Here is a 22,716-nt window from a genome sequence, read left to right as displayed (position 1 = left end):
TGAGCCCAAAGGTTACTGCGTAGGATCTAGTTTTGGTTTGTGCCTGACACTACCTGGCACAAGTCCATCAAGGACCTCCAAGTCCTTCACCACAGGGAACTACGAGGCAGCAGATTTTGCCGCTCTGACCCACAGCTTACTCTTGAGACCTGGTACCACTGTGCTGCACAGCCCCATCTCTGCCCCTGCCGCAATCCCCCTCCCCATCCCACCAGCCTCCCTCCAGGCATCAGCGCCTCTATCAGGCAGCAGAAACGGCCTCCAAAGGACATGCTGGGGCTTTCTGCTTACGTGTCCAGGCTGTTGTGCTGCGGGCTGATGCCCGGTAAGGCCCAGCCACCGCCATCACCTGGACAGAGTATTGCTTTCCGGGGCTCAGCCCGTGGAAGGTGACATGACCATTGTCGCCGCTGACAGAGATGTTCCTCGTTGGAGCACCGTCCTCTCCCTCCTGCAGCGTCACCAGGTAGAAGTCCCTCCCTCCTGCTGGGGTGCTCCAGTGAGCCTGCAAGGAGCTCTGCTCCTCTGCACTGCTTAGGGTCACATTGCCAGGGCTCAGGGGGTCTGGAAGGGAAGGGAATGGGATTATGTGCATCAGGATTATGAGGTGCTCTGGACCTCACACACCCCTGACCCTTGTTCCTTGCTTATCTGCAGGGTTACATCCAGCTTTAAGACGTCCTTTTGGAGCATGCTGTCTCTGCTCCCTAGCACAACCATTCCTGGTCTAGCAAAACTCAGACAAAGCTGGCAGCCCAGCTCGGAAATTCCTAAAAGTCCCCCTCCTCTCCATTCGTGTCCTGTCACGAACTTGCTGATATTCCCAGGACGTGGCCTGGACCAGACTCCTGGATGGACGCCCCTGGCTCATACATCTGGCACCGGGGACTTTTGTTCAGTTGGGTAGGTCAGAGCTGCAGCCAGCAACAGCAGGGATCAAGTCATTCACTTCATAGCAGAAACAAATGAACTGGGGCTGTGGATGTCTTCCAAAATCCCAGCTGCAGTCAGCAGTGAGCAGGCTCCAGCTTCCCAGACTGGCAGGTAGAGCAGAAGAGAGCTGGAGACTGGTCATCTGGTGGCACCCAGGTCCTTCCAGCACACGCCTGACCTTCCAGCGTATGCCAGGATGAGTCACTGGCCACAACAGCTCAGAGTTTGCAGCTTGGCACCTCCGCAATTTGTTGCTCCTCACTACAGAGGGCCAACACTTTCCTGGCGTTCGGCATGAGCCTTGCTCTCTCCAGGAGGCCAGGCTTGCCCTCTCCATTTCCCCTCTGGTTTTCCTGGTAACGTCTGGGAGAGCAAGTCCAGGGACAGACCTGTTTGCAGTGCTGTGGCATGGTGTCGGCAGCAAACCAGGGCTGCAGTGGTGGAAGCCACAGTCTCTCACGGCTCTTGTCAGCTTGAGCCAGGAGGTGGAGGACGCTGGGTTGAATGGTGCAGCTAGCTGGGCTCTGGGAGGACTACCCTCCGTTTCTTCACCTGCCAGAGGCTGGCTTCCTTGGCTGTGTTTGCACAGCACCTGGCACATTAGGGACATCCACCAGGATGAGGTTATCAGGTGCTACCAAAATATACTCTTGATAACAATCAAAGAGGACCAAACACCCATTTCCCTCCAGAAACTTCCAGTTCAAACCAGCTGAACTGCTATTGCCTTGCCCCCTGTTTTCTCTGCTGCCCTTGGACAGCCTGGCTCCAGCTGCACCGAACACTAGTGGGATCTGCTGCCCCTCCTGCCTCCTCCTCAGGGAGAGGCTGATCCCAGTGCATCCGAGGGAGAAGCAGGCTGGCACTGGGAATTCACCTGCCATGGTGACTCACTGGCCCTGCTATCTCAGTGCCCCAGAGCTGGGTCCTGGAGCAGCTTTTGGCCAGGTCCAAGCAGCAGAATTGCCCTCTGGACCCAGGGGTCTGGCAGGAGGCCTCTGGATTCAGAGGCTGGACCAGAGGCAGGGAGAAAACCAAGTCACCAAGGTCCTCCCCCACCCCTGGCCATCATACTCACATGTCCAAGCGGTGGCATTGGGCCCCACCACAGTGTAGGACCCAGCCGTGACACTCAGCCCCAGCCAGTACGGGGTGCCGGGGTGGAGATGCTGGAAGGTGTAGCTGGTGAGGCCCCTCCTGGCTGACAGGGTTGTGGTCACCGTCTGGGTGAGGAGGTTGCGGAGCACAAGGTGCAGCCAGGCGGCCCCCGCAGCACCTGCCCAGGAGGCGACGAGGCTGGTGCTGGAGCCCGGGCTGAGCCTCAGCTGGGTGGGGATGGAGGGAGCTGAGGGGAGAAGCAGGAGGCAGCAAGGTTCAGCACCAGGGTTGGGGCTCCCTGGACCCTTCTCTCTCCCCAGGGTCTCCTATGGCCACAGCTGCTCCCTTGCCGAGGGATGTATCTTCCACATCCCTTCCCAGGCAGGCTGAGGGGCTCTTAAGGCCCCTCCATACTGTCACGCTCTTTCAGGCTGCAGGGCAGAGGGGCTGGCAGCTTGGTAATGCAGCTCCCACCACCCAAGATCTTTTGCCAGGATCCCCAGATTGCCCTTCTTCCACAGGGACACAGAGGACACAAACCCAAGCTGCTGATCCCTCAGGGCAGGACCGAGGCGCAAGGTTTTGCCCCCAGCCCGGCACACCGGGCTTACAGCAGGGTCGTGAAAAACTCCCAGCTGCTCCCCATCAACACAAACTCTCCACCACAGCCCTGAAGGACACTTCCCCTCCTCTGCCAGCCCAGCGCAAGGGTGCTGCATGCCTCCTGCCAAACCCATTCTCCCACCCCTTCCCTCCTGGGCAGGCACACCCATCGCTCCCTACCTGTCCACTGGTGGATACTGGTGCTCGCCTGGCTGGATCCAGCCAGCGTGCTGACCTTCAAGGCATACTCGCTGCCAGCCAGCAACCCGTCAAACAGGAACATGGAAGCGTTTGGCAGGATGGACGCATTTCTCACAAGCGCCTGGGAGTCGCTGTGGTAGAGGGCAAGGTGGTAGCCATCTCGCTGCCCGCGGGCATGTGCCCAGGAGGCACGGAGCACCTCAGAGCTCCCGCTGCTGCTCAGGCTCAGGTTGTGGACAGGTGAGGGACCTGCATTGGACATGGCACAGACAGCGTTGGCTAGTTGCCTGGCGATGCCTGACCTGCTAGGCTGCTCAAGGGCTGGTGGGACAGTGCCTTCACCTGGTCAGGTCCTGCCAGCCAGCTCCACAGGACCCAGCCCCCCAAGCATGGCCCCATCACCTCCCTAACAAGTCACCAATCTCCCATGGGTTGCGTGGGCTGCACCAACCCCTTTGGAACCTCTGCACAGTCACTCTGAACTGGGCAGGAAGGCTTGGTCAGGGACAGCACACCAGGTGTGTGCTGAGAAAGGCAAAGCCATCAGCACTTACCTGTGAGTTCACTTGCTGCCAGGTCCTCTGCTCCTGCCTTCCTGTGAGCATCAGCCCCTGCTCCCTGCAGCCACCACTGCTGCCTGACACCATTTCTTTTGCTGGCCAACCCCCTCCCTCCAACTCTACTCTCCTTTTCTAGGTTTTCCACCTTCACATGCACTGATTTACTCAAGGATCTTCTGTGGTGATGCAGGTAAAGGCTTCCATCCTCACCTGAGCTGCGGACTCACCAGCCCTGCCCCCTTCCCCCAATCCTTGGCATCAGCTAGGGAGGGCACAGAGCAAGGCTTGGTGGGTGAGCCAGTGATTGGCAGAAATGTGCCAAAATCATAAAGCAGATACTACTTCTTTGTAGCCTATTCTGCACCTCCAGGCATGACATTTTCCACCCCTCAGCTCTCTGCAGTCCATATCATAGGATGGTCCATCTTTAGCTATATTATTCCAGAACATATAGTGTGAACACTGCCCATGCAAGATCCCTCCACATGGATGAAAGATCCTTGGGGCTTGGGGGATGAGGGGAGGACCCTAATCCTCATGGAAGCAAAGAAAAACCTGACCTCCCCACGAATGCATGGGAGTCCACACAGACCTGTACTTCACACTATCCAAAGCAGTGTGACAATCACCGGTAGGAAGACTGAGACCCTTTGACTCTGCAGTTACTGGGGAACCCCTTACTTGTCTGTGCTGTGACTGTCTGGCTGGTGGTCTCCATGCAGGCAAACACGGCTGTCACCTCAATCTTGTAGCGCATGCCAGGGGTCAGCCCGTGGAACCAGAAGCTGGTGATGTTGGGTCCAGCCGATCCATTCTGCAGCAGCGTGCCTGATCCCAGGGAGGAGAGGGCGAGCAGATATCCCTCGGCACCCCCCTCCGGCTCATCCCAGGACAGAAGGAGGGAGTCTGACCGGCTGTGGTCACTCACGCTGAGGTTCAGGAGAGTTCCTGCAGAGGCAACGCCAAAACCTTCAGCAGGGAGCTGTGGTGCTGCCAGTGTCCAGCCTGCAGGGCCAGGCTCCCCAGCCCACCCACCCTGGCACAGGCCACCACCATGGACACTGCCCCCCTTCAGCCAGGTGCAACCCCAAGGGCTCTGAATAACCTTTGGAAAACACAAGAAGGTTCAGAAACCCTCATGGACTGGAGTCAAAGGCATGTGGTCATGAAAGAGATGCTCCTAAGCATGGAGCATCTGTTCCATTGGAGAAAGACTAGAAGGCTTCAGGCAACCACATGCTTTGTCCAGACAGCTCTGGTTCACGGCAGAAAAGTTGCCTTGGCTGGGTATAATGCATCACTTACACCTTGGCTGGTTTGAGCCCCCCAAAAATGTTGAAGGGCTCTGGGTCCACCTTGCAGAAGAAAGACAATGGCCAGTGAGGAAGCAGGATGGATATGGCAGTGGGGCTGCTACACTCCCTGCAATAGTCTCTGTGTGGTCTCTGACAGAGGAGGGTAAAGGCTGCTTTGGAGGGATCCAGGCACCGAGTTGCCACTGTCCTGCCCAGCACACAGATGACATGGGAAGAACAGGGCACTGCATACGTGGAGGAAATGTGGGGCCAGATTTGCACAGCCCCCTGCTGTGGTGCGTCTCTGCCTTGACCGTGCAAGTTCAGCACGCTGTGGCTACAGGGCTGGTGCTCTGCCATCCAGATGGACTGTCTGGGGACAAGGAAGTGGCCTACAAGGCTTGGCCTAATTGGTGGGTCAGCGGCCAAAACTGCTATTGAATCTCTGCCCTTGGAGTTGCTCAGGAACCACCTACACAAACAGGAGCCAGACAGAGCCTGTCTGTTGGGACCAAGCTGGCAACATGACCCTTGCAGGCTCCATCTCTGCCTCCCCATGCCTCCACCAGCGGATGGCCACGCGCTCCCCATCCCGTGAACCATGAGCTCTCTATTGCTTTCAGCATTTGGAAAACACCAGAACAACTCTAGTGCTAATAAGACATTTATGTAATAATTAGCACTTAAAATTTATGATGTGCAACAGGCTTACATGTGATCTAGCATGGCAAGAAAGTTTTAAACAAGCACGGCTATTGCCCCAGAGGTCTGCCCAGGGGGCTGCCTTTACACAGCAAAAGAGGAGCAGTGTGAGGTGAGCCCTGGGCAATGGGCACCTTTGGGACTGCTCAGGCGCTGTGTGTGGCCTCCCCACAAAGCTGGATAGTTCGGGGGTTTTTTTTTACATGCAAGTTGTTTCATGCGATGCTGTTGTTTGGAGCCTGCTGCCATGCTGAGAGCTTCACTCAGCAGATGAGAGCAAAGGGAATTGGAGAAGTTAGATGGACACAAAAGGAGAGCATGTAGTCCCCCTGGGAAAGGCCTTCTCAGTGCCATCCCTGAGCAGTTCAAGTGCAGATTTATGAACAGACTGCTCAGGAACGGTTATCTGAATGTAGCTGGGTGTCCACGGATCAGGTGCCTACACCTGGACCAGCTGCCTTGGGCTCTCTTTGCTGTCCCAAGATGCAGAGACCCAGCTGCAGCAGCTTGCGGAGTACAGGGCATGGCTAATGTCCTCCTGAGGACAGCCAGCAGGATTGTGCCCTGCGTGAAGTTCAAACAGGGATGGTTTTTCACTGCAGGCTCTTTCTTATCTCATGAAGGTATGAGTTCTCCTCTCATGCTTGTCTGCTTCTCTCAGGTTTCCAACAGATTGCATCACCTGCCTCCATCTGTCACTCAGCAATCATCTTCACCCAGCAGTACAAATGCACTAATATCTAAGTGGGACCAGAGGCATCCTCCAGCCCTGAGGCCCATGATCACAACACTGCTCAGGTCCCCATGGATAAGATTTGCTAACCACATCGCAGACAGCGACATCCAGGTACACCCCACGCCCTGCCTGGGCCCACGCTGTGCAGGCCCCGCACTGGCTCCAAGCACACAGCAGCCCTTGCTGGCTGCAGGGTGAGCACAGAGGTGTTGCCCCAGACAGCTCAGCACAGCCGGGGGGCTGCCCCATGGAGCACAATCCTGACCAGCCAGCCACAGGGGCTCTGTGCAGGGCACCTATGGCTGTGCTGCAGCTGAGCCCACTTGATGCTCTGCAGGAAGGAGAGAGCTTGGAGACTTGTCTGTCTCTCATGCTGTCCCCCACTAGGATGGTTGCTGGCGGAGGATGGGGCTGACTCCCTCCCCTTCCCTGGCCATTATCTGCAGCCTGCGCTAAGTCTAAAGCAGAATATTTACAAAGTTACTCCCAAGTTCTGGCCCAGCACATTTCTCATCTCACCACTCCTAGGCACCAAGACCGTGCTCTGCAGCCTGGGAACCTCTTTGCGTTGACTTACCTCTACCACTGAGTGCACCCTGTCCCTCGGGCCCTGCCCGTGCTGTCTGGTTGCATCCCTCGCCCTGGGGGGTAGAAGGTGTCAAGTGAGAGAGGGGCAAGGTGAGGTGGTCCAAGCCCAGACCAACGCCTGAGAGAGGTGCCCTGTGCCAGGCCAGTGTTCAGGCTAGCCAGGCACAGGTCCCATCCTGCCATGACATCTGAGAGCTGCGATCCTCTGGGGACTGTGACCCCTTTTCCCAAGACAGCCCAGGCCACTCACTGCTCACATCACCTTCCCCTAGCTAAGGCAGGGAGACAGACTCAGCAGACATAGCTTGTGGGCTGCCTTGGCGTTCTGCACGTGTCCTGGGACTGCAGACCAACATGGGGTCATGCCCACGGGGAAAGACATCCCATCAAAACAGCCAGGGCACAAGGGAAAGATCTGGGGAGGAAGGGAGCTCTGGATAGGCCCTGGCAATCTCATTCCATCTACAGGCACCTGCCCTTCCCGTGGTCATGGGGGGGTAGGATGCAGGGATCCCAGACCTCAGTCCAGCTGCCGTCCCCCACGAGCTGCAAAGCAAGGGCTTGGCCTGAAAGCTGCAGAGCACCCAGCACCGTCCACACCACAGCAGGTGCGGAGCCACGCTCATGGGGCGCCCGTCTTCCCACAGCCTGCTCGCAAGCAGGGTGTGCGCTGCCTTAGGCTGAGGCTAGCTCCCTCCACATTAAAGGAAATGCCTCTGCCCACTCTGTCCCGCAACAAGCCTCAGAGCAGCAATCATCTTTCTGCAGTTATTTTCCCCTTGCCTTTGCCGGCTGACTCACTTCTGGCTCCCCCACCGACTGCCGTGCTGTTGGAAGCGTGTGCTGGGGGGGTGGGGGGGAGAGGGCCGGGCAGGGGAGCTGCAGACCCCCGGGAAGAGCGGCCGGGCAGTGCCGGGGGCGAGGGGCACGGCGCCGGGCCGAAGAGGGCACGGCTCGGGGGGGAGGGAGAGCCAGCTCTAATTGCGAACGCCGCTAATTTGGTGCAGCTGCAGGGCTGGAGCGCCAGCCCAGAAACATGCCGTCATTCCTCCGCGGGGCAGGACCGTGCAGAGCCACCAGCGAGCTCGGGGCCCAGCGCCTGCAGGGACAGTCGGGGAGCTGAGGCGACACGGGCTTACCTCGGCCAGCGTTCCCAGGAGCCGCGGCACCCACAGCACAAGCAGCAGCAGCGGCGGTGGTCTCATGGGGAACGAGGTGGCTGCAGATTAGAGAGATGACAAGTTGGGGGTGGGGGTAGCTTCTCAGCAGTGGCTGTCCCCAGCCTGTCCCCTCTCCCCTGGCAGCGAGGGGCTGCATCCCCGCATGCTTCCCGAGGCAGGTGACGGGCTGACATCAGCGGGGACGGCGCTGCACATCAGCGCCGCCGGCAGTCCCCGGGCTGGGAGCAGCCCCGCCGGCCTGGATGTGCTATTGTTCCCGCGGGTCCGCGTCGCTCTGCGGTGGCTCCGCCGCTGTCCTGCTGCGGGCCTGGGCGGGCGGCGCGCCCGGGGGCGCGGAGGGGGGGCGCTCGCTGGGGCCGGCTCTCCGAAGGGCTGGAGCTCGGGCTGGCCATCGGGAGGAGTTCGGCGGTTGTGGGAGTTGGTGCGGAGAGGGGAGGAGACAGGGAAGGACAGATGGCGGCTCTGGGCTGGGAGTGCCCAAAGCAGCCCCCAGCAGGGGAGGAAGGGCAGACCGCAGGCGCCGGCCGCTGGGCTCGGATGCTGGAGGGAGCATTGGCACGAGTGCGGGTCCGGGGTGCTGTGCACCTTGCAGCTGCCTTTGTACCCAGCACTTTCATGCACCGTACAGCTCTCCGTACGCATGAATTTCTGCACAAGATGCTGATGGGGAATGGGAGGTTTGGTCAGGCGGGGTGAGGAGGGAGATGTCGCTCTGCGTGATGCCCATGGCACAGGGGCAGGCAGGCTGGAGTTTGGGGTGTGTGTGCACGTATTGTGAGAGGTTCCTGTGCGCTGCATCCCACTGGCACAAAGATGCCTGGACCACGCTTTGCCCATTCAAAGGGCTGGCTGGGTCTGAGCTGCGCCCAGTCTGCTCGTAGGTTGTAGGAGTTGTACTTTCTGCTGCTGCCATGGGGAGCACGCTGTGCCCCCCGAGCTGTGTGCAGGGCTGTGTGTTGTGTGGTGCTGTGCTGTGTCTGTGCAATGCGTGGCGGGATGCCAGCTCTGATTCAGAGCAGAGATGCCATTGGCTTCACATCAGTGTTGGAGATCTGGGACAGGGCTGGAAGAGGTTCAGTGATACATTTATCCCAGAAGCCAGTGCAGCCTGTGTGGCCATGGAAGTCTGTCCCAGTAGCCAGCACAGCCACCAACAGGAGCTATTCAAGCTCTGCTCATTGCTGTGAGCCACCAGGCTGTCAGGGTGGGGCACATTCCTCAGCTGGCCCCAGGACAGCAGATTCCCTCCCCAAAAAACTCAGGTTTGTCAGGTGGGATCAATGACACACAGATCAGCCCCCAGTGCCTGGGAAAAGACGTGGGAAAGCCCCAGCACGTAACTGAGAGGAGGACACAAGGTCCCCCAGTCCAGGACCCATCTGCCACCCCAGGTCCATCCCCCAAACCTCCTGACAGCCCCCAGGCTGATGGGCCCAGCTGGGAAAGGAGACAGAGGACGTGAGTTCCCTTCCCTTTGCACGGAGGACAGTTAATTAAAGAGGCCAAGCGGGGCTGCTGCCAGGACTCCTGGTCCGTGCCTGCAGGGCCACCCGCTCCCGGCGGTCCCCGTGGGCGGGGCTTGCCGCTAGGGGCGGGGCCATGCCGCTCCCGGGCGGGGCGGGGCGGTCCCCGTGGGCGGGGCTTGCCGCTAGGGGCGAAGAACGGTGACAAGTCTCGGGCGGTCCGGCCCCTGCCTGCAGCGGGCGGGGGGGTGAAGTTGTGCTGGCCGTGCTGCTCAGCCCGGCCGTGAGGGCTCGTTTGTCACCTTCGCCTCCTCTGTTCAGGACTCGGAAGTCCCCCCAGCAGCGAGGCACAGCTCAAGAACCAGAGGCCCTTCAAGTCACTCTGTCCCCAGACATGCCCTCCCCCTGCACGCTGGTCACAGGGATCAGGGTGGGAGCAAAAGGCAATGCTTGGCTCCAGTGCAGGCAAGCTTTTTTAATCCTTAATACTGGCAGCTCTGGGGAGGGCTGAATGCCAAAAATGCAAGCTGTACATCTGCTCAAGTGATGGAGGCCCAGGGTAAAAACTCTGGCTTTTAGGGATCCCCTGATAAGCACTGGGGACTGAGGTCCACCAGCACCTGTGGTGGCAGGAATGACCCATCAACCAGTGCCACAGACAGCTGGGGACACCCATCCCTGCTGCTGGATGTCAGCATGGCCAGGGGCTGCCCATCTCCCACAGGAGCCGAGTGCAAGGCGGGTGCTCGCAGGTACTGGAGGTGACGCTTTCCAGCCACTTAGAGGGAAGGGGAGGGAGTCCCCCTCCACGAGCCGAGGCAGGAGGAGGTTTGGGCCTGGCTGCTGCTGTCTCCAGTGGGCTGGGGACTGTTTTAAAAGGCTCCTTTCCAGACCTGGGCGGCTGCAGCCAGCTGGGAGGAGGCTGGAGCTCCCTGCTGCAGCGAGGACTTGCCAGGTTTACCCAGGGGCCCAGGCTGGGAACTGGGAGATTATAGCTGGCTTTTCCCCAGACACGTCTGTAAAGAGGCTTTCAGTGGATGTCCCACGCAGGTCCATGGTGGGGTGCAGGCTGTCAGGCCATGCGCCCTGCCACAGCGGTGTGGGAGGTGACCCCATGTTGGCCGGGGACTATGGGGCAGTTTGCTGCTGTGAGCAGCCTGGAGGGCCAGGATGGCTGAGGCAGAGGCAGGGGAGGCTGGGAGCGGAGGGGACCCTGTGGTGCCCCCACAGCGTGGCAGGTGATGGCAGAACTGAATTGGAGGAGCCCCTGGCCGATGAAGCAGACGTTGGAGGTTAGGATGGAGGGCCTTGGTGGGCTGAGGGTTGTGTTCAAGGGTGATGGTGCTGGAGGGACCCTTGATTATCAAGGAAATCCCTGGCAAGAGATTTGGCATCCCCCAACGTCTAAGGCATGTGACAGGAGGCAGTGTCCCCTGCAGTGGCGCAGACAGATTTTCCCAAGCTACAGAGTCAAGGTGGGGCTCCTCTAGCTTCAAAGCACACCAAAGAGTAGCTCCAGGCCAGCAAGAGGACAAACCCACTCACTGGAGTCCTGGGAGACTCCAGCTGGGACTGTCTGCCCTGCCCAGCTGGGGAGCAAGATGACCCCTTGTGTACTTGCTACACCTGCCTGCCACCAGCCTTATGGCAAAGCTGGTCGTCTCCATGTCCAGGCACTTGGGCCCAGTGGGATGGAGTTGCAAGGGAGGTCGGTAAATGTGGTATCTCAGGAGCTTGTTGGAAAACAAATTCTGCTGCCACAGTCCCGCATGGGAGTACAACTCCACCACCAGGGAGCTTCTCCGGGCATTGGCTTGCCCAAGGACCGAAGGGTCTGCCTTCCTTCCCTATCTCTGGGCTGGGGAATCGAGCAGGGACTCCTGGAGGATAGTGTCTCCGTCCCGCCGGAGCCTGCTGCCCCACTGTACCACTGCGCCACACCTCCCCATCCAGGAGCAGTGGTGACCCCCTGCCCAGCATGAGGATGGGCTGGGGGGATGCCTGGGGAGGATGCCATGCTGCCCATCAGGATGGGACTAACCTCTGGGCACAGACCCAGAGCTGTGTCCCAGCAGCTCTCCTAGCCTCCACATGCTGCTGGTGGCCCATCACGGGGCATGCAGAGCTGGCACCCCACTGGCCGTGGGCACGCATCTATACCAGTCCCACTGATTTAAACCTGGGGACCTGGTGGTTGTGCTCCCTGAGCTCAGCGAGTTTGGGCTGTGTCTGCGGTGGAAACAGCCCAGAACACTGGTGGGAGCCAAACCCAGGCCCTGTCCCTGGCGCCGCAGGGCTCAGCAGCCTCCAAACTGGACAGAAGCAGCTGCTCATTACGTGCCGGCACCACTCTCCCTGTGGCCACCCCAGTGACACCATGCCACCACGGGTAAGGACAGAGAGAGCGCCTGTCTTCAGCTGGAGATGCCAGATCTCCCCTCACATCCCCCTGACAGTGAAGCCTTCAGCTGTGCCAGACCCAAAAACAACTGCAGAAGGCTTCTCCACCCAGCAGCTGGAACCAGGCCTGGAAACTCAGGGGCTGCCAAGTCATCACATTTTCTGTGAAGTAGCAAAGGCTACCGCAAGAAGCAGGGGGATGGGGGATGCCTCGCCGACCATGAGTGCTCAAAAGCTATGCTGGCCAGCGCTGGGGTGGGACTATGGGGTCTGTGCAGCCAAGCCACCAGGTCCCGCAAGGGGGAGAGCCTTAGGCTGGGAGATTGTCCTTGCCCTGGACCCCAGTGTGATCATGCAGTCTGGAGCAGAGAGAGGAAAGGGGACCTCTGACAGCATGTCCATAACTGCTGTCAGGTCTTGCTTATGCCGAGGGACAGCAGTCACAATGCAGTGAGAAGCATCCTGTCTGGCAAAGGCTCCAGGCAGTCCTCCCGGGCAGTGCCCACCTCAGACCAGAGCAGAGCCCACCCCCCGTTTGCCTTCGTACTCCATGCATTGGCCTTTGCTCCAGGTGCCCTGGCCACAGAGATAGTGGCACAGGGCTTGTCCCTGGCTTATCACCCAGACCTGAGGGTGGTCCTCCACACCTGGGGAAGTATGGCACCTCCCTGGGAAGCACTGCCTAGGGGCAGGATGAGCAGGGTGGGCAGCAGAGTGCGTGCCTGCGGTACCTGAGCATGCCCAGTCTCAGAGAGTCTGTGCGTGGTGACAGCCAGCGGGCGGGCAATGCTCCCAACGCTGGGCACAGGCAGTGCCCAGCAGGGTTCCTGCACACCGCTGCCAGGTGACAGGTCCCCTGAGGGACTCAGCCTGCCACCCAGAGGGGGCACAGCCATGGCCTGGCACTAGGCTGTGAACAATGCTGTCACTGCATGGAGGTGCCTGTACCCATGTCTGGATGGGCAGCACTGCTGTCCGCGTGGAAGCTCTGCCATCCGTCCCTGGGCAGGACCCCTAGCATCCAGCCTGGCACTCTGCCACAACATGTTGCCCTGGAGCCCCATGATGTGGGACACTGGGGCCACTGGGATTGGGCTGGGAGCAGTTCTGGGTCTCCTGTCCCACCTCGGCCCAGCAGCCACATCCCTCCAATCCCTGTCTCTCCTTGTGCCCACCAGTGCTGTGAACTGCCCCAGGCCACAAGTTCTCCCTCCTGCCACTTCTGAGGTGCTGAGTGCTGCCTGGGGCTGCGAGGGAGGAACAAGGGGAACAGGCTGTTCCTGGGACAGAACCTGCAGAGGATGCGGGTGCTGCTGGGACCTCTCTCTTTGCAAGGTTCACACGCCACCGTTCTCCAACCCTAAACCCTAGAGCACTGGGATGCTCTTCCTTCAACCCCTTGCAAGTGTTTAATCATTTCCACATGGAGCCCTGCCAGCACCCTTGCCTGCCTCCTGCCCCAGGCTTTCAAACCTTGGAGCTCTTCCCATTTTGCAGAGGAGAGGGCAGGCAGGCAGTGGGGGACGTTGCCCTTTCTGCAGGGCAAAGCTGTGCCCAAGGCATACGCAGCCACACTGTGGGACAGCCAGAAGTTGCAGAAGTGACTCCCGTGCGCGGGTGACGCTCAGCGCTCCCCCCTCTCCCCTGCTTGCTGCTGGAGACCTGGCAGCAGAGCCCAGGGTGCCTGCGGGTGCGAACCAGGCGCCTGCAGACCTGGGAAGAGCAGCACTGCAGGTGACTCAGAGCACGCCCAAAGCCTGTAGAGCCGGGCGGACCTGCTCTGCCCTCCCCCGGGTGCGGGTGCCGCCCCGGCACTGAGCAGGCTCGGGAGTCCCCTTCCCCTGGCCGGGGCAAGAGGCACCAGGTGGGGAGGGCTGACAGCAGCCGGGAGAGTGCCTGCCCCACACCTACTGCAAGTAGCGCTAGGGCAGCACCTGGATGGCCCCAAAACCAGCCACCCCACCGCCACCAGCCTGCCACCCTGGGGTGCTGTGCCAGCACAGGCTGACAGCAAAGGTGCCCCTCACGGAGCCAAGAAGTAGCCACGAAGCAGCTCCCAGTGCCCAACTGCACTTCACTATGCTGGGGACCCCAGGCACAAGATCCCCCCTGCGCAGGCACAGCCGCGTAATGCCAGGCTCTGCTTCTGGCACAGCCATGCACAGAGGCTGCCCGTTCCCTGCTGCCCTCCCCGGGGCCATGGGATGGGGTTTGCCCACGCTGTGCCAGAGCACAGGAGGGTTTGTGCTCCTTTCCCCCCACTGCATGCATCCTGGCTGCTTCCCGACCGCACAGCTGGGAAGAGAGAGGGGAGCAAGGAGTGGGACTGGTACCTCTCCTGGTGGGCATCCCCGGCATGGTCCGCAGCCTGTCCCCAGGAGCCTGGTGCGCGCGGTGTCAACTTGGCGCACTCTCGCTTGCCGTTTACTCCCTCTTGTGCACAGCCCTGATGCTCAAGTCTGGGCTGGTCCTGTGGGAAGGCCCGCCTGGGCTTGCCCAGCATCTCAGCTGCAGGATGCCAGGGAGGAGGGATCAGCTGGACAGTCTCCTGCGACTCTGTGCTGGCAGGGGTTTGCGCACAAGGGAGGGTGGAAGATGCGTGCCGTGCCACAGGCTGGGCACGGCTCACACCTCCCTGCACCTCACCTGGGTTTGCACCACGCACTGCAGGGCACCCTGTGACAGGACCCCTGGAGATGGCGAGCATCCCTTCATGCTGCTGTTGCAAAGAGAGATGGGGAGAGCCCCAGGGCTGTGCTGGAGCCTACACAAACATCCAGACCCACACTCCAGCCCTGCAGGAGTCTGTGGGCTGTGATTGCTAAAGGCTTTGCTGGGGCCATCAGACAAGCCACCATCCCAGAGTGCGAACAACCTGGTCTCTCTCAGTCCCTTGTCGAGGGGGTCATGGAGAGGAGCTAGTGAGCTGGCTCAGGAGGTGCAGAGCATTCAAAGAGCTGCTTCAGGATGGCACTTGTCTTAATGCTGGTGTGTGAGTGGCCAGCTGGTCCCTGAGAGCAAGGAGAAGAGCCTTGCCAGAGGAAAACTGCGACCATGGGAGCAGGTCCCAAGGCATCCCTTCTCCCACAGTGGCAGGAGGAGGTGCAAAAGCCAAGGCAGTGAGTGCAAGGACTCCTGTTTCCTGCAGTCCCAGGTGCAAACAAGGCCTGGAGCTTATGTTTCTGGTCCCCTTGCAAGAGGCTGGCCGGACTAGCCTAGTTTAGCCCCACGCGGGAGCAGCGGGTTCCTGTATCTGCTCTGTGGTGCATGGCAGGGGGACTTCTGCATCTGACCCTTTCCAGTCCCACAGGGGTCACACATGTCTCAGTGGCCACTCAGAGGGGGTTCAGCCTTCCCAGCACGTGCACCCAACCCTGCCAACAGCTCCCTGTCCCACCCCCTTGGCTGGGCAAAGCTCTGCAGAGAAAAGGGAGAAGGGAAGGTGATGCTGGCTCAGTCCAAACCAGCCTGCCTGCACAGCAGGGAGAGTAGGAAGCCCTGGACACTGCTGTCATGCTCAGCAGCTACATGAAAACACAGCCTCCAAATCTGGAAGGCAGCTCAGTTTCCAAACAACGCCACAAACAGGAAAACTCACCTCAAAATGAAACCAGCCCCATCCCTCGGGTTCAAAGTTTTCTGTATAAACCCAAACCTGCCAGACGGCTGCATTTGCACACAAAAGGTTTTGTTTTCAGGAGGAAGGTCTCTTTTTCTGAGGAGTAAACACAAGATGTGCCCACCCTCCATGCCCCTGGGCGGGCGGCCTACCTGGCAGCTCAGGGTGAAGGCAGGGCATTGTCCCATCTTGCTGCCTGGCTGCTTTCCCTCTCCCACATACCCTGCGAGCAGACCACTGCCCGCAGTGATGGTGACATCACGGCAGTACCAAGCTGCCGACCAGCTTGCCCTGCAAGCACTGCACCCTGGCAGGCTGTGGCAGCCTCAGCTCTTCACACACGGCCCCGTAGCTGTGATGCCCGGGAGGGTCCCAGGGCATGGGCGTGGGTGTAGGATGGGGCTGTGCAAGGGAAGAGCTGGTGCTTTAGCAGAGGGATCAACTTCTGCCTGTGGCTCTCCTTGCACCAGGGTGGTCCCAGGGTGCTGTGGCGCAGCACCCAGGGGTGCTCCCCTCCCAACAGCATGGCTGCAGCCTTGCCAGCGCCTGCTTCTGCAGCTTCTCAGCTACTCGCTGGCATCTCCCATAGCACCCAGAGCCAAAACCAACACGAGCCTGTCTCTTTGGCTGTCAGCAGTACCTGCTGCTTTCTGTGTCCAGCCATCCCAAAAAAGGCAGCTCTGCTTCTTCATGGGAGCAGCTGGGGGACTCCCACCCTGGTTCTACTTCCCTCAGCTCAGCTGAAGGCCCCTTCGAGACCACCCTCCCCAGGCTGACACATGTTCAGGGCTGGCACAGCTGCAGCCTGGCTGCTCCCTGGGGTGCTGCCATAGGTGGCATCCACCCATCGCAGTGGAAGCTGCTTCCTGGGACATGTCTTGGCCATGGGTGCGGGTCTCACAGCTGGCAGTTGCTAAAGGCTTTGCTGGCACAAGCTTGGCCTCACCAGGCAGGTGCTGCAGTTCTGGAGCAGAGGTGAGGTGGTCACAGAGAGATGCAGGATCAGCCCCCTCCACGACTGCCTGCTGACAATGCTCCAGATCCCTGTGAAGTGTGTCTGCCTTCAGCCACATCCTCTGCTGCTTGACTTGGGACAGTGGGACCATTCGTTGGGTCTCACAGAGTGACATGGGGCTCAGCCTTGCCTGGCCAGGGGTCTCTGTGTGTCCATGGAGTTGAATATGCTGGTTTGAGGGTCTGGGGGCATGGGGGGGTTTTGGGGCTTGCAGATCTTCCCAGATGCCAGACTTGGAGAGCTGGTCCCTACCTAAAGCGCTGGCAGAAGCTATTTTCACCTCTGAGCTGGGACACACCCACCCTGCCTCAGTTTACCATCTGTGCACCGGGAAGCAGAGGTGCTCTGCTGCTGGAGGGGAGGGAGGGTGAGCAGGCAGCAGGCTGGTAACGGGGACACATCAAGCTTTTCTGAGTCTCCTCATCGCTCCCTGAGCTGTCATTAGCAGTGAGTTTGGCACCTGGGCTGCGAAGCCACGCTGTCTTGCTTGTCCCACGAGTGGTGCAGCTGGGCTGGGCTGGCTGCAGGGTCTGGGAGGGACTGCCCCAGGGCTCGGAGGGATCAGCCAGGCTGCAGTTTGGCTTGAGCCACTTGGCTGGGAGAGCCTAAAACAACAAACATTGCAGAATAAGCGAATGTTTCATTGCTTTTTCCTGGTCAAGCAGTTTCCTGTTTTCTTAGCAGCTCTTCTAGTGCCACTGGGGCAGAGGACTTGTCCACGCAGAGCCTGGTCCCACAGCAGACCCTTACTGGGGAGGCAAGTTCCTGCTGCTTGACATCTGGCAGAGAAAGAAAACACAGAAAATTGGCTTTAGGATCAGCTGCAGTCTTTAGCAGAGACCCGCAGCAGGAGACAGCGCTATTCTCTTCCCCTCTGGGCTGAATTCGTAGTCTTACCTAGGTCAAAACAGGCTGGACGCCGCTTGTTTATAGAGCCTCCCTGGTGTTCCAGCCCTCCACGGCCCTGCCTCGGTGGGTGCGTGGCTGCTGGAGGAGCCGCACCGTGCGCAGCCCCGTCGTCTCTGCATTGCTGCCCTCTGGCTGCCTCTGCGCATCTGTGGCGAGTCTCTGGCTGGAGAGATGGGACCTCTGCGGCCGTCATGGGGCTCTGGCTCTTGCAAGATGCACCACAACTCAGGAACCTCCTTTCGGGAGCAGATCGAAGCAGTTTACTGCACCATCAGCCCGGGCGTGGGTGCTGGCAGCCTAATGCCAAACTACAGGACTGAGGACTTGAATTCAGAGAATTTGTCTCCTCGCTCATGCCATGTACCTCACATGGTCCCGGCTGCCTGGGTGCATGTCCTGTCTGTAGGGCATGCCCTGCTGTGCTAAGACAGGATTGTTTTGGTGGGATTCAGGGCAAGGAGGCTGATTCTCTTGTGCTCAAGGGGGGTCTTGCAGGGTGCTGTATCATAGGGATAACGGCAGTGGATTTGCATTTGCAGGGGGTAGCAAGGCTTTTCTGTAGGCTCTCCTGCCTTAAAAAGACACTTTAACACAATGCAGGAAAACAGCATGGAAAGCTCTGGAAAACAAGGCTCTCAGTGAAAGATCTGACAGGCCTCAGCTCTACAGTTTGCCCAAGAAAACAGGAAGAAGCCACCAGGGCGAGTTATGCAAGTATCTGCATAGAGAAAAGGTGCCTTCTGTCCAGCAGCAGCAGCCAACACGCCAGCAGGTGGGAACTGGAGAAGCTGGGTGCTTGGGTCAGCTTCACCCCACACCACTGGTCTTTCAGGCAGCTCCAGCTGATCCCCACCTCTAGGACTCCACAGAGAAGCTGCTGGCACATCCTCCCTGGCGTGCTCCATGCAGCAGCAAGGCCCTTTGCTCCCAGTTAGCTGCGTCCACAGGTCCATCCTGTGCTGGGGCCAGACGGTGCAGCCAGCATCACATGCTTGGGCTGTTTTTAGTGAGGTTAAGAAACTTAGACCCTGTGGAGTAACAAACTCAGCATCTGTTTGACTTGCACCTATTTCTGCACCGGACGTTGGCTGAAAGTGGGCTATTTTTAACCATCCCTGGTTTACTATCTTCTTTCTAGCTGTTATCAGAGGCTAGGAGAGGATCTGTACGCTCTTCGAGAAAAACTCACTGCTGATCTCAGACCAGATAAGCCTGCAGAAAGCCAGTGCTGTTTCCCCCGAGCCCAGTGGTGTGTGGGCGCAGGCTCTCTCACAGCAAAAATGGAAGTGACTACTTTCTAACCGCTTCCTTTCTTTCTGGGTCTCTCCCCCCACACCCCCACACCCCCCTCCTGACAAGTTAATTTCCTGTTATTGATAACAGCCCCTGCACGCGGCGAGAGGTCACCATGCTCGCGCTCGGTGCCCCACAAGAAAACAGCCTGGGACTGGAGGCAGCAGGACTGTGCAAAGCAAACACAGCTGCACTTTGCTGGGGCAGGCAGCGAGGCTCAACCCATGCTGCTGGGTGCCAAGGTCCCTGCTGCCACGGGGTGCAGCGTGCCAAAGGACCCAGGACATGAACGACATGAAGAGTCTTTAGGGATTTTCAGGCCTTTATGTGCCTTTTTCATAGGGAGCTGCTTTGTCCTGTATGCTCTGGAGATGAAGGGTGGCTGCGGGGCTTCTTGTTCCTGGGAGCCTTTTTCCTGCCAACACACCTCGCAGTGTTTTGCAAGCAGGCACTGCTCTGGAGCCTCCTGAGAAGTCACGTGTGTGTCTCTTGGCCTAGGGCAAGCCACTGTTTGCTGCCACCCCACCAGGCTTCCCATGCAAGGCAGACAGCTAGCTCCCCAGGGGAAACTGAGGCATGCAAAGTTTTCCAGGCAGCCTTTCTGAAAGCACAGCTCTTGGAGGCAGCTGGGGAAGTGCAGGGCAAGCCCAGCTGACACATGGATGAGCAAGATGCTGCAGTTGAGGATGGGGCTGTGTCCCCTCATGGTGCAGCAGTGTGTCCTGGTGGACCAAGTAGCTCCATGGCGCTTGCTGTGGCTCTGTGGCTTCTCCTCTGGCATTTGTTGGATGGAGAGTTGAAGTCTCAGTATCTTGGAGATCTGGCCACATGTGCTGGCTTAGATGCCCTCTACCCTCACCACTTGACTTAGGATCAATCCTCCATGCATGAAGCTAAGAGCAATGGGTAGAGTTTGCTCCCACATGAGGAGAGGAATAAACCATGCTGACAGAAAGCACCTTCAGGTTAGAAGAACACGTTTTCCAGGGGAGCTGTTCCTGTGCCAGCACATCCTTCTGCAGTCCACAGCAGCATCAACTCCCTGTCATTGTTAGCTCCACACAGATGGGACTGGTGGTTCCCTTGTTTTGCCTCTGCCTTTCTCTTTGGAAAGTTGGAGGAAAGCTCAGCTTGTTTGCAGCAGATGTGGGAGAATATCTAATTCCAGAAACAAAAAATGTTTCTGCTCAGCAGTCATTCAAAGAAAAAAAAAGCACCCAACAGTTAAGAAAGAAATCCAGGTGGTAAACCGTTCTTTTGGTTGTCCTTGAGGAGAGGGCAGGAGGGCAGGGGCTGGCAAGATCAGCAGCCGATGCCTTGAAAAAATGAAACGGCAATTGCTTAATTGCTCCCAGACAGAGCCAGGCAGTGGCAGGAGCAAACTCTGCGCAGACTGTCACTGGCAAGGAGGAGGAAGGTCACAAGTCCACTCCCTCAGGCTCCCCCTCCCCAGGATCAGCTCCATCCCGGTGGGATGCCCGAGGGGTCCGGGCTGACGCGCAGCGCTGAGCAACCCCACAGGCACAGGCTGTGCGGAGCAGACGTTTGCACACCACGGCAGAGCGCTGGGGCTGTCCTTGGGAATGCGCTTATGCGGAGGAAGCTGGAGTAGCAAGACACTGTTCCCCGGCACAGGCAATCTGCAGAGGTGCTACACTCAGCTCCCAGGTGCTGGCTGTCCCCAGGCCAGCAAGCGAGTGGCGTGGAGCCCCCCGATCCTGTGCCGTAACTGGGCTGCTCGCACCCCCCGCAGCCGGCTCTGCGGGATGCTCGGGCTAATTGCACAGTCCTCAGCCTGCTGGGAGCTGATCAGCTGGTTTTAACAGTCTGCTGAATCCCGAGGCAGCTGCTTCACCTTCAAGCCCATGAGCGATGTTTAGGCAGCAAAGGAGATGGGCTAATTTCCAAAACCCTGCAGGACATCCTGAGCTCCCCGTCCTGTTAGCAGGAGCAAGACCAGCCCTTTCTGAGACCTGGACTCAAAGGTGACGGAGGCCCAGCAAGACGAGGCCATGGTGCGGTAGGCAATCCTGGGGGAGCAAGACTGAGGGGCAGCATCTGCATTTTGGGTGCTGGTTTGGTGCCTGCCTGGGTTCAGGTGACTTTGGGGCTACACTACTGTTTGGAGAGGGTGAGGAGAGGTGCTGGGGCGTGTGGATCAGGGCAGGGCGGCGGGGAGGGGAGGCTCATGCTTTGGGGGGCTGGAGGGAAGAAATGGGCGTAAGGACTTACTGGGCTTTAGTAGGAAGAACAAGCTCTTTGCACAAGGGAAACTGTCTATGAGGGTATGGCCAGAGGGTACTCGGGGTGCAAGATGACCCCATGGAAGTGAAACTGTAAAATGCAAGTGAACCACCAGCAAGTACTAGTCAGGGATAAATCCAGATATTCCTCCCTGAAGCACCAGCTCCATAGGGTCCCCGTGTGCTGCTGGGCTTGCTGAAAATAAAACCACAGCCATACAGTCCCTTCAAGACCCTAAGGCTCAGCCACAGACCTCTCCGGGCCCTACATCCCAACTTATGACCCTAATGCACAGGTGTCTGCAGACAGGGGACACATGGGATCCCATGCCTGGCACATGTCTGTGCACCTCAGGCTGGGCCAGGGTGAATGGCTGATGTGACAGCTGGGACTCTTCCCTCCGCATCCACCCCTCCATCACCTATCCTTTGTCATCCTAGCACTGCTGTGGGCATCATCATCACCTCCCAAAACACAAACGCCTCACTCACCCACCCTGCTCTCCAGTGGGATGCCTCTGGGGAGAGGAGAAGGCTAGGGCTTCTGCAGCGAGGCAGGGGAGGGATCCAGCAGCAGGGATGCTATTCTTTCTGCAGCAGTCCTGCTCTCCATATAGGCTGTAAGACCATAAGGGTGAAGGCCACCCATGAGGGATATGGGCACTGACACCCCACTGCCATCAAGGTCAGAGCAGAGGGGAGTGCTGAGGACAAGGGATGTTCCTGTTCTGGGCCCTGACCCCTCCTGCCCCACCAGGGGAGGGAGGTAGCATGGTGAGGGGCACAGCTGTGGCCCTATGGGACCCACCCCAGAGCCATTTCCTTCAGTGCTGCTTCCCCCATCCCCTTCTGGGTTTTGCCTTTCAAGGACTGCCGGGTTCCCCTTTGCCCGTGGCAGATTGTGATGGAGATGGCTGCCCTGGAGTTCTGGTCCTGCCCTGCCAACAAACCATCCCTGTGTGGGGGTCTGCCCTAAACCTCAAAGGTCCTCCACAGCCCCAGCAGTCCCTTTTGTAGGACCCAGCATCTCCCCCATGCTCTGTACCCCCAAGCCAGCCTGACGCATCTGGTGCAGAGCTGGTGGTGCAAGACAGGGCGAGCATGACTGAACAGCGGTGCAGGGCTCCGTGCCTTCCATAGCTGGCCAGAGCAGGTCCTGGCTTTTTGCTCACTGCTGCACCCCTCTGTGGACCCAGCCTGTGTCCCTCAGGAGGAGCAGGGCAGCAGCATCATTTTCCAAGCTGGAGCACAGAGTTGGCCAGAAGTAGTGAGCACAGAAGTGTGTGTGTGTTTGCACCTCTGGGATTTCACTGCTCTGCAGGGGCCAGCAAGGTATTTGCATGCCCTTTGCCTGCATGGGTGGACACTGATGAGCAAACAGGGATGTTCACTCTGCACATGTGGGTGTGCATTCTGCCCGTGTGCTCCCACCGCAGGGCAGGTGAAGGTGCACATACCATTCCCCGGCAGGCAGCAGCCATGTGGGTTGGTGCAACAAGGCATGGGGAGAAGGTTGTTGCAAGGAGCGGTACTGAGAGCTGAAAAGTGCCCTGAGTCAAGTGGTGTGTTCCTGCTCCATCCACTACCAGTCTCCCTCGTGTCCAGTCTGTCTCCACCAGCTCATGCCACGCTTTTCATCAGCACCTTGTCTTTTGTGCTCTGGGTCTTCACTGGGCTGTGACCTCCCATGCTCTATCTTCCCTTTTGTCAAGTCTCAGACTGCTGGCGCTTCAGCAGAGGAGGAACAGGAGCCATTCTGGCTGGGTGGGCATCTGCCGGGGTCCATTCATGCACCATCAGATGCATGTAGGGGTCAGGAGGTCTCAGCAGTGAAGATTTTTCTGCCCCTGTGAGCCTGGGCCATGGCACTTCCCTGC

At 59.0% G+C, this 22,716-nt stretch overlaps 1 protein-coding gene across 1 annotated transcript in view; it reads right to left on the bottom strand.

Annotated features, from left to right (window-relative positions):
• Nucleotides 1-20,845, bottom strand: part of LOC308054485 (receptor-type tyrosine-protein phosphatase V-like) — a 47,588-nt gene extending 26,743 nt beyond the window's left edge. The window contains exons 1-8 of the mRNA XM_080367401.1: nucleotides 17,292-20,845; nucleotides 14,094-17,173; nucleotides 7,856-7,935; nucleotides 6,706-6,769; nucleotides 4,077-4,343; nucleotides 2,815-3,084; nucleotides 2,012-2,278; nucleotides 292-564 (exon numbers count right to left, since the gene is read on the bottom strand). Of these exons, the coding sequence (XP_080223527.1) occupies nucleotides 292-564; nucleotides 2,012-2,278; nucleotides 2,815-3,084; nucleotides 4,077-4,343; nucleotides 6,706-6,769; nucleotides 7,856-7,935; nucleotides 14,094-14,118 (1,246 nt within the window). The 5' untranslated portion in view covers nucleotides 14,119-17,173; nucleotides 17,292-20,845. The remainder of the gene's footprint in view (nucleotides 1-291; nucleotides 565-2,011; nucleotides 2,279-2,814; nucleotides 3,085-4,076; nucleotides 4,344-6,705; nucleotides 6,770-7,855; nucleotides 7,936-14,093; nucleotides 17,174-17,291) is intronic.
• Between the last annotated feature and the right edge of the window lie 1,871 nt (nucleotides 20,846-22,716).

The sequence above is a fragment of the Falco punctatus genome (assembly GCF_963210335.1).
Source record: "Falco punctatus genome assembly, chromosome: 17".
NCBI classification, from domain to species: Eukaryota; Metazoa; Chordata; class Aves; order Falconiformes; family Falconidae; genus Falco; species Falco punctatus.
This window is presented reverse-complemented; position numbering and strand designations above follow the sequence as displayed.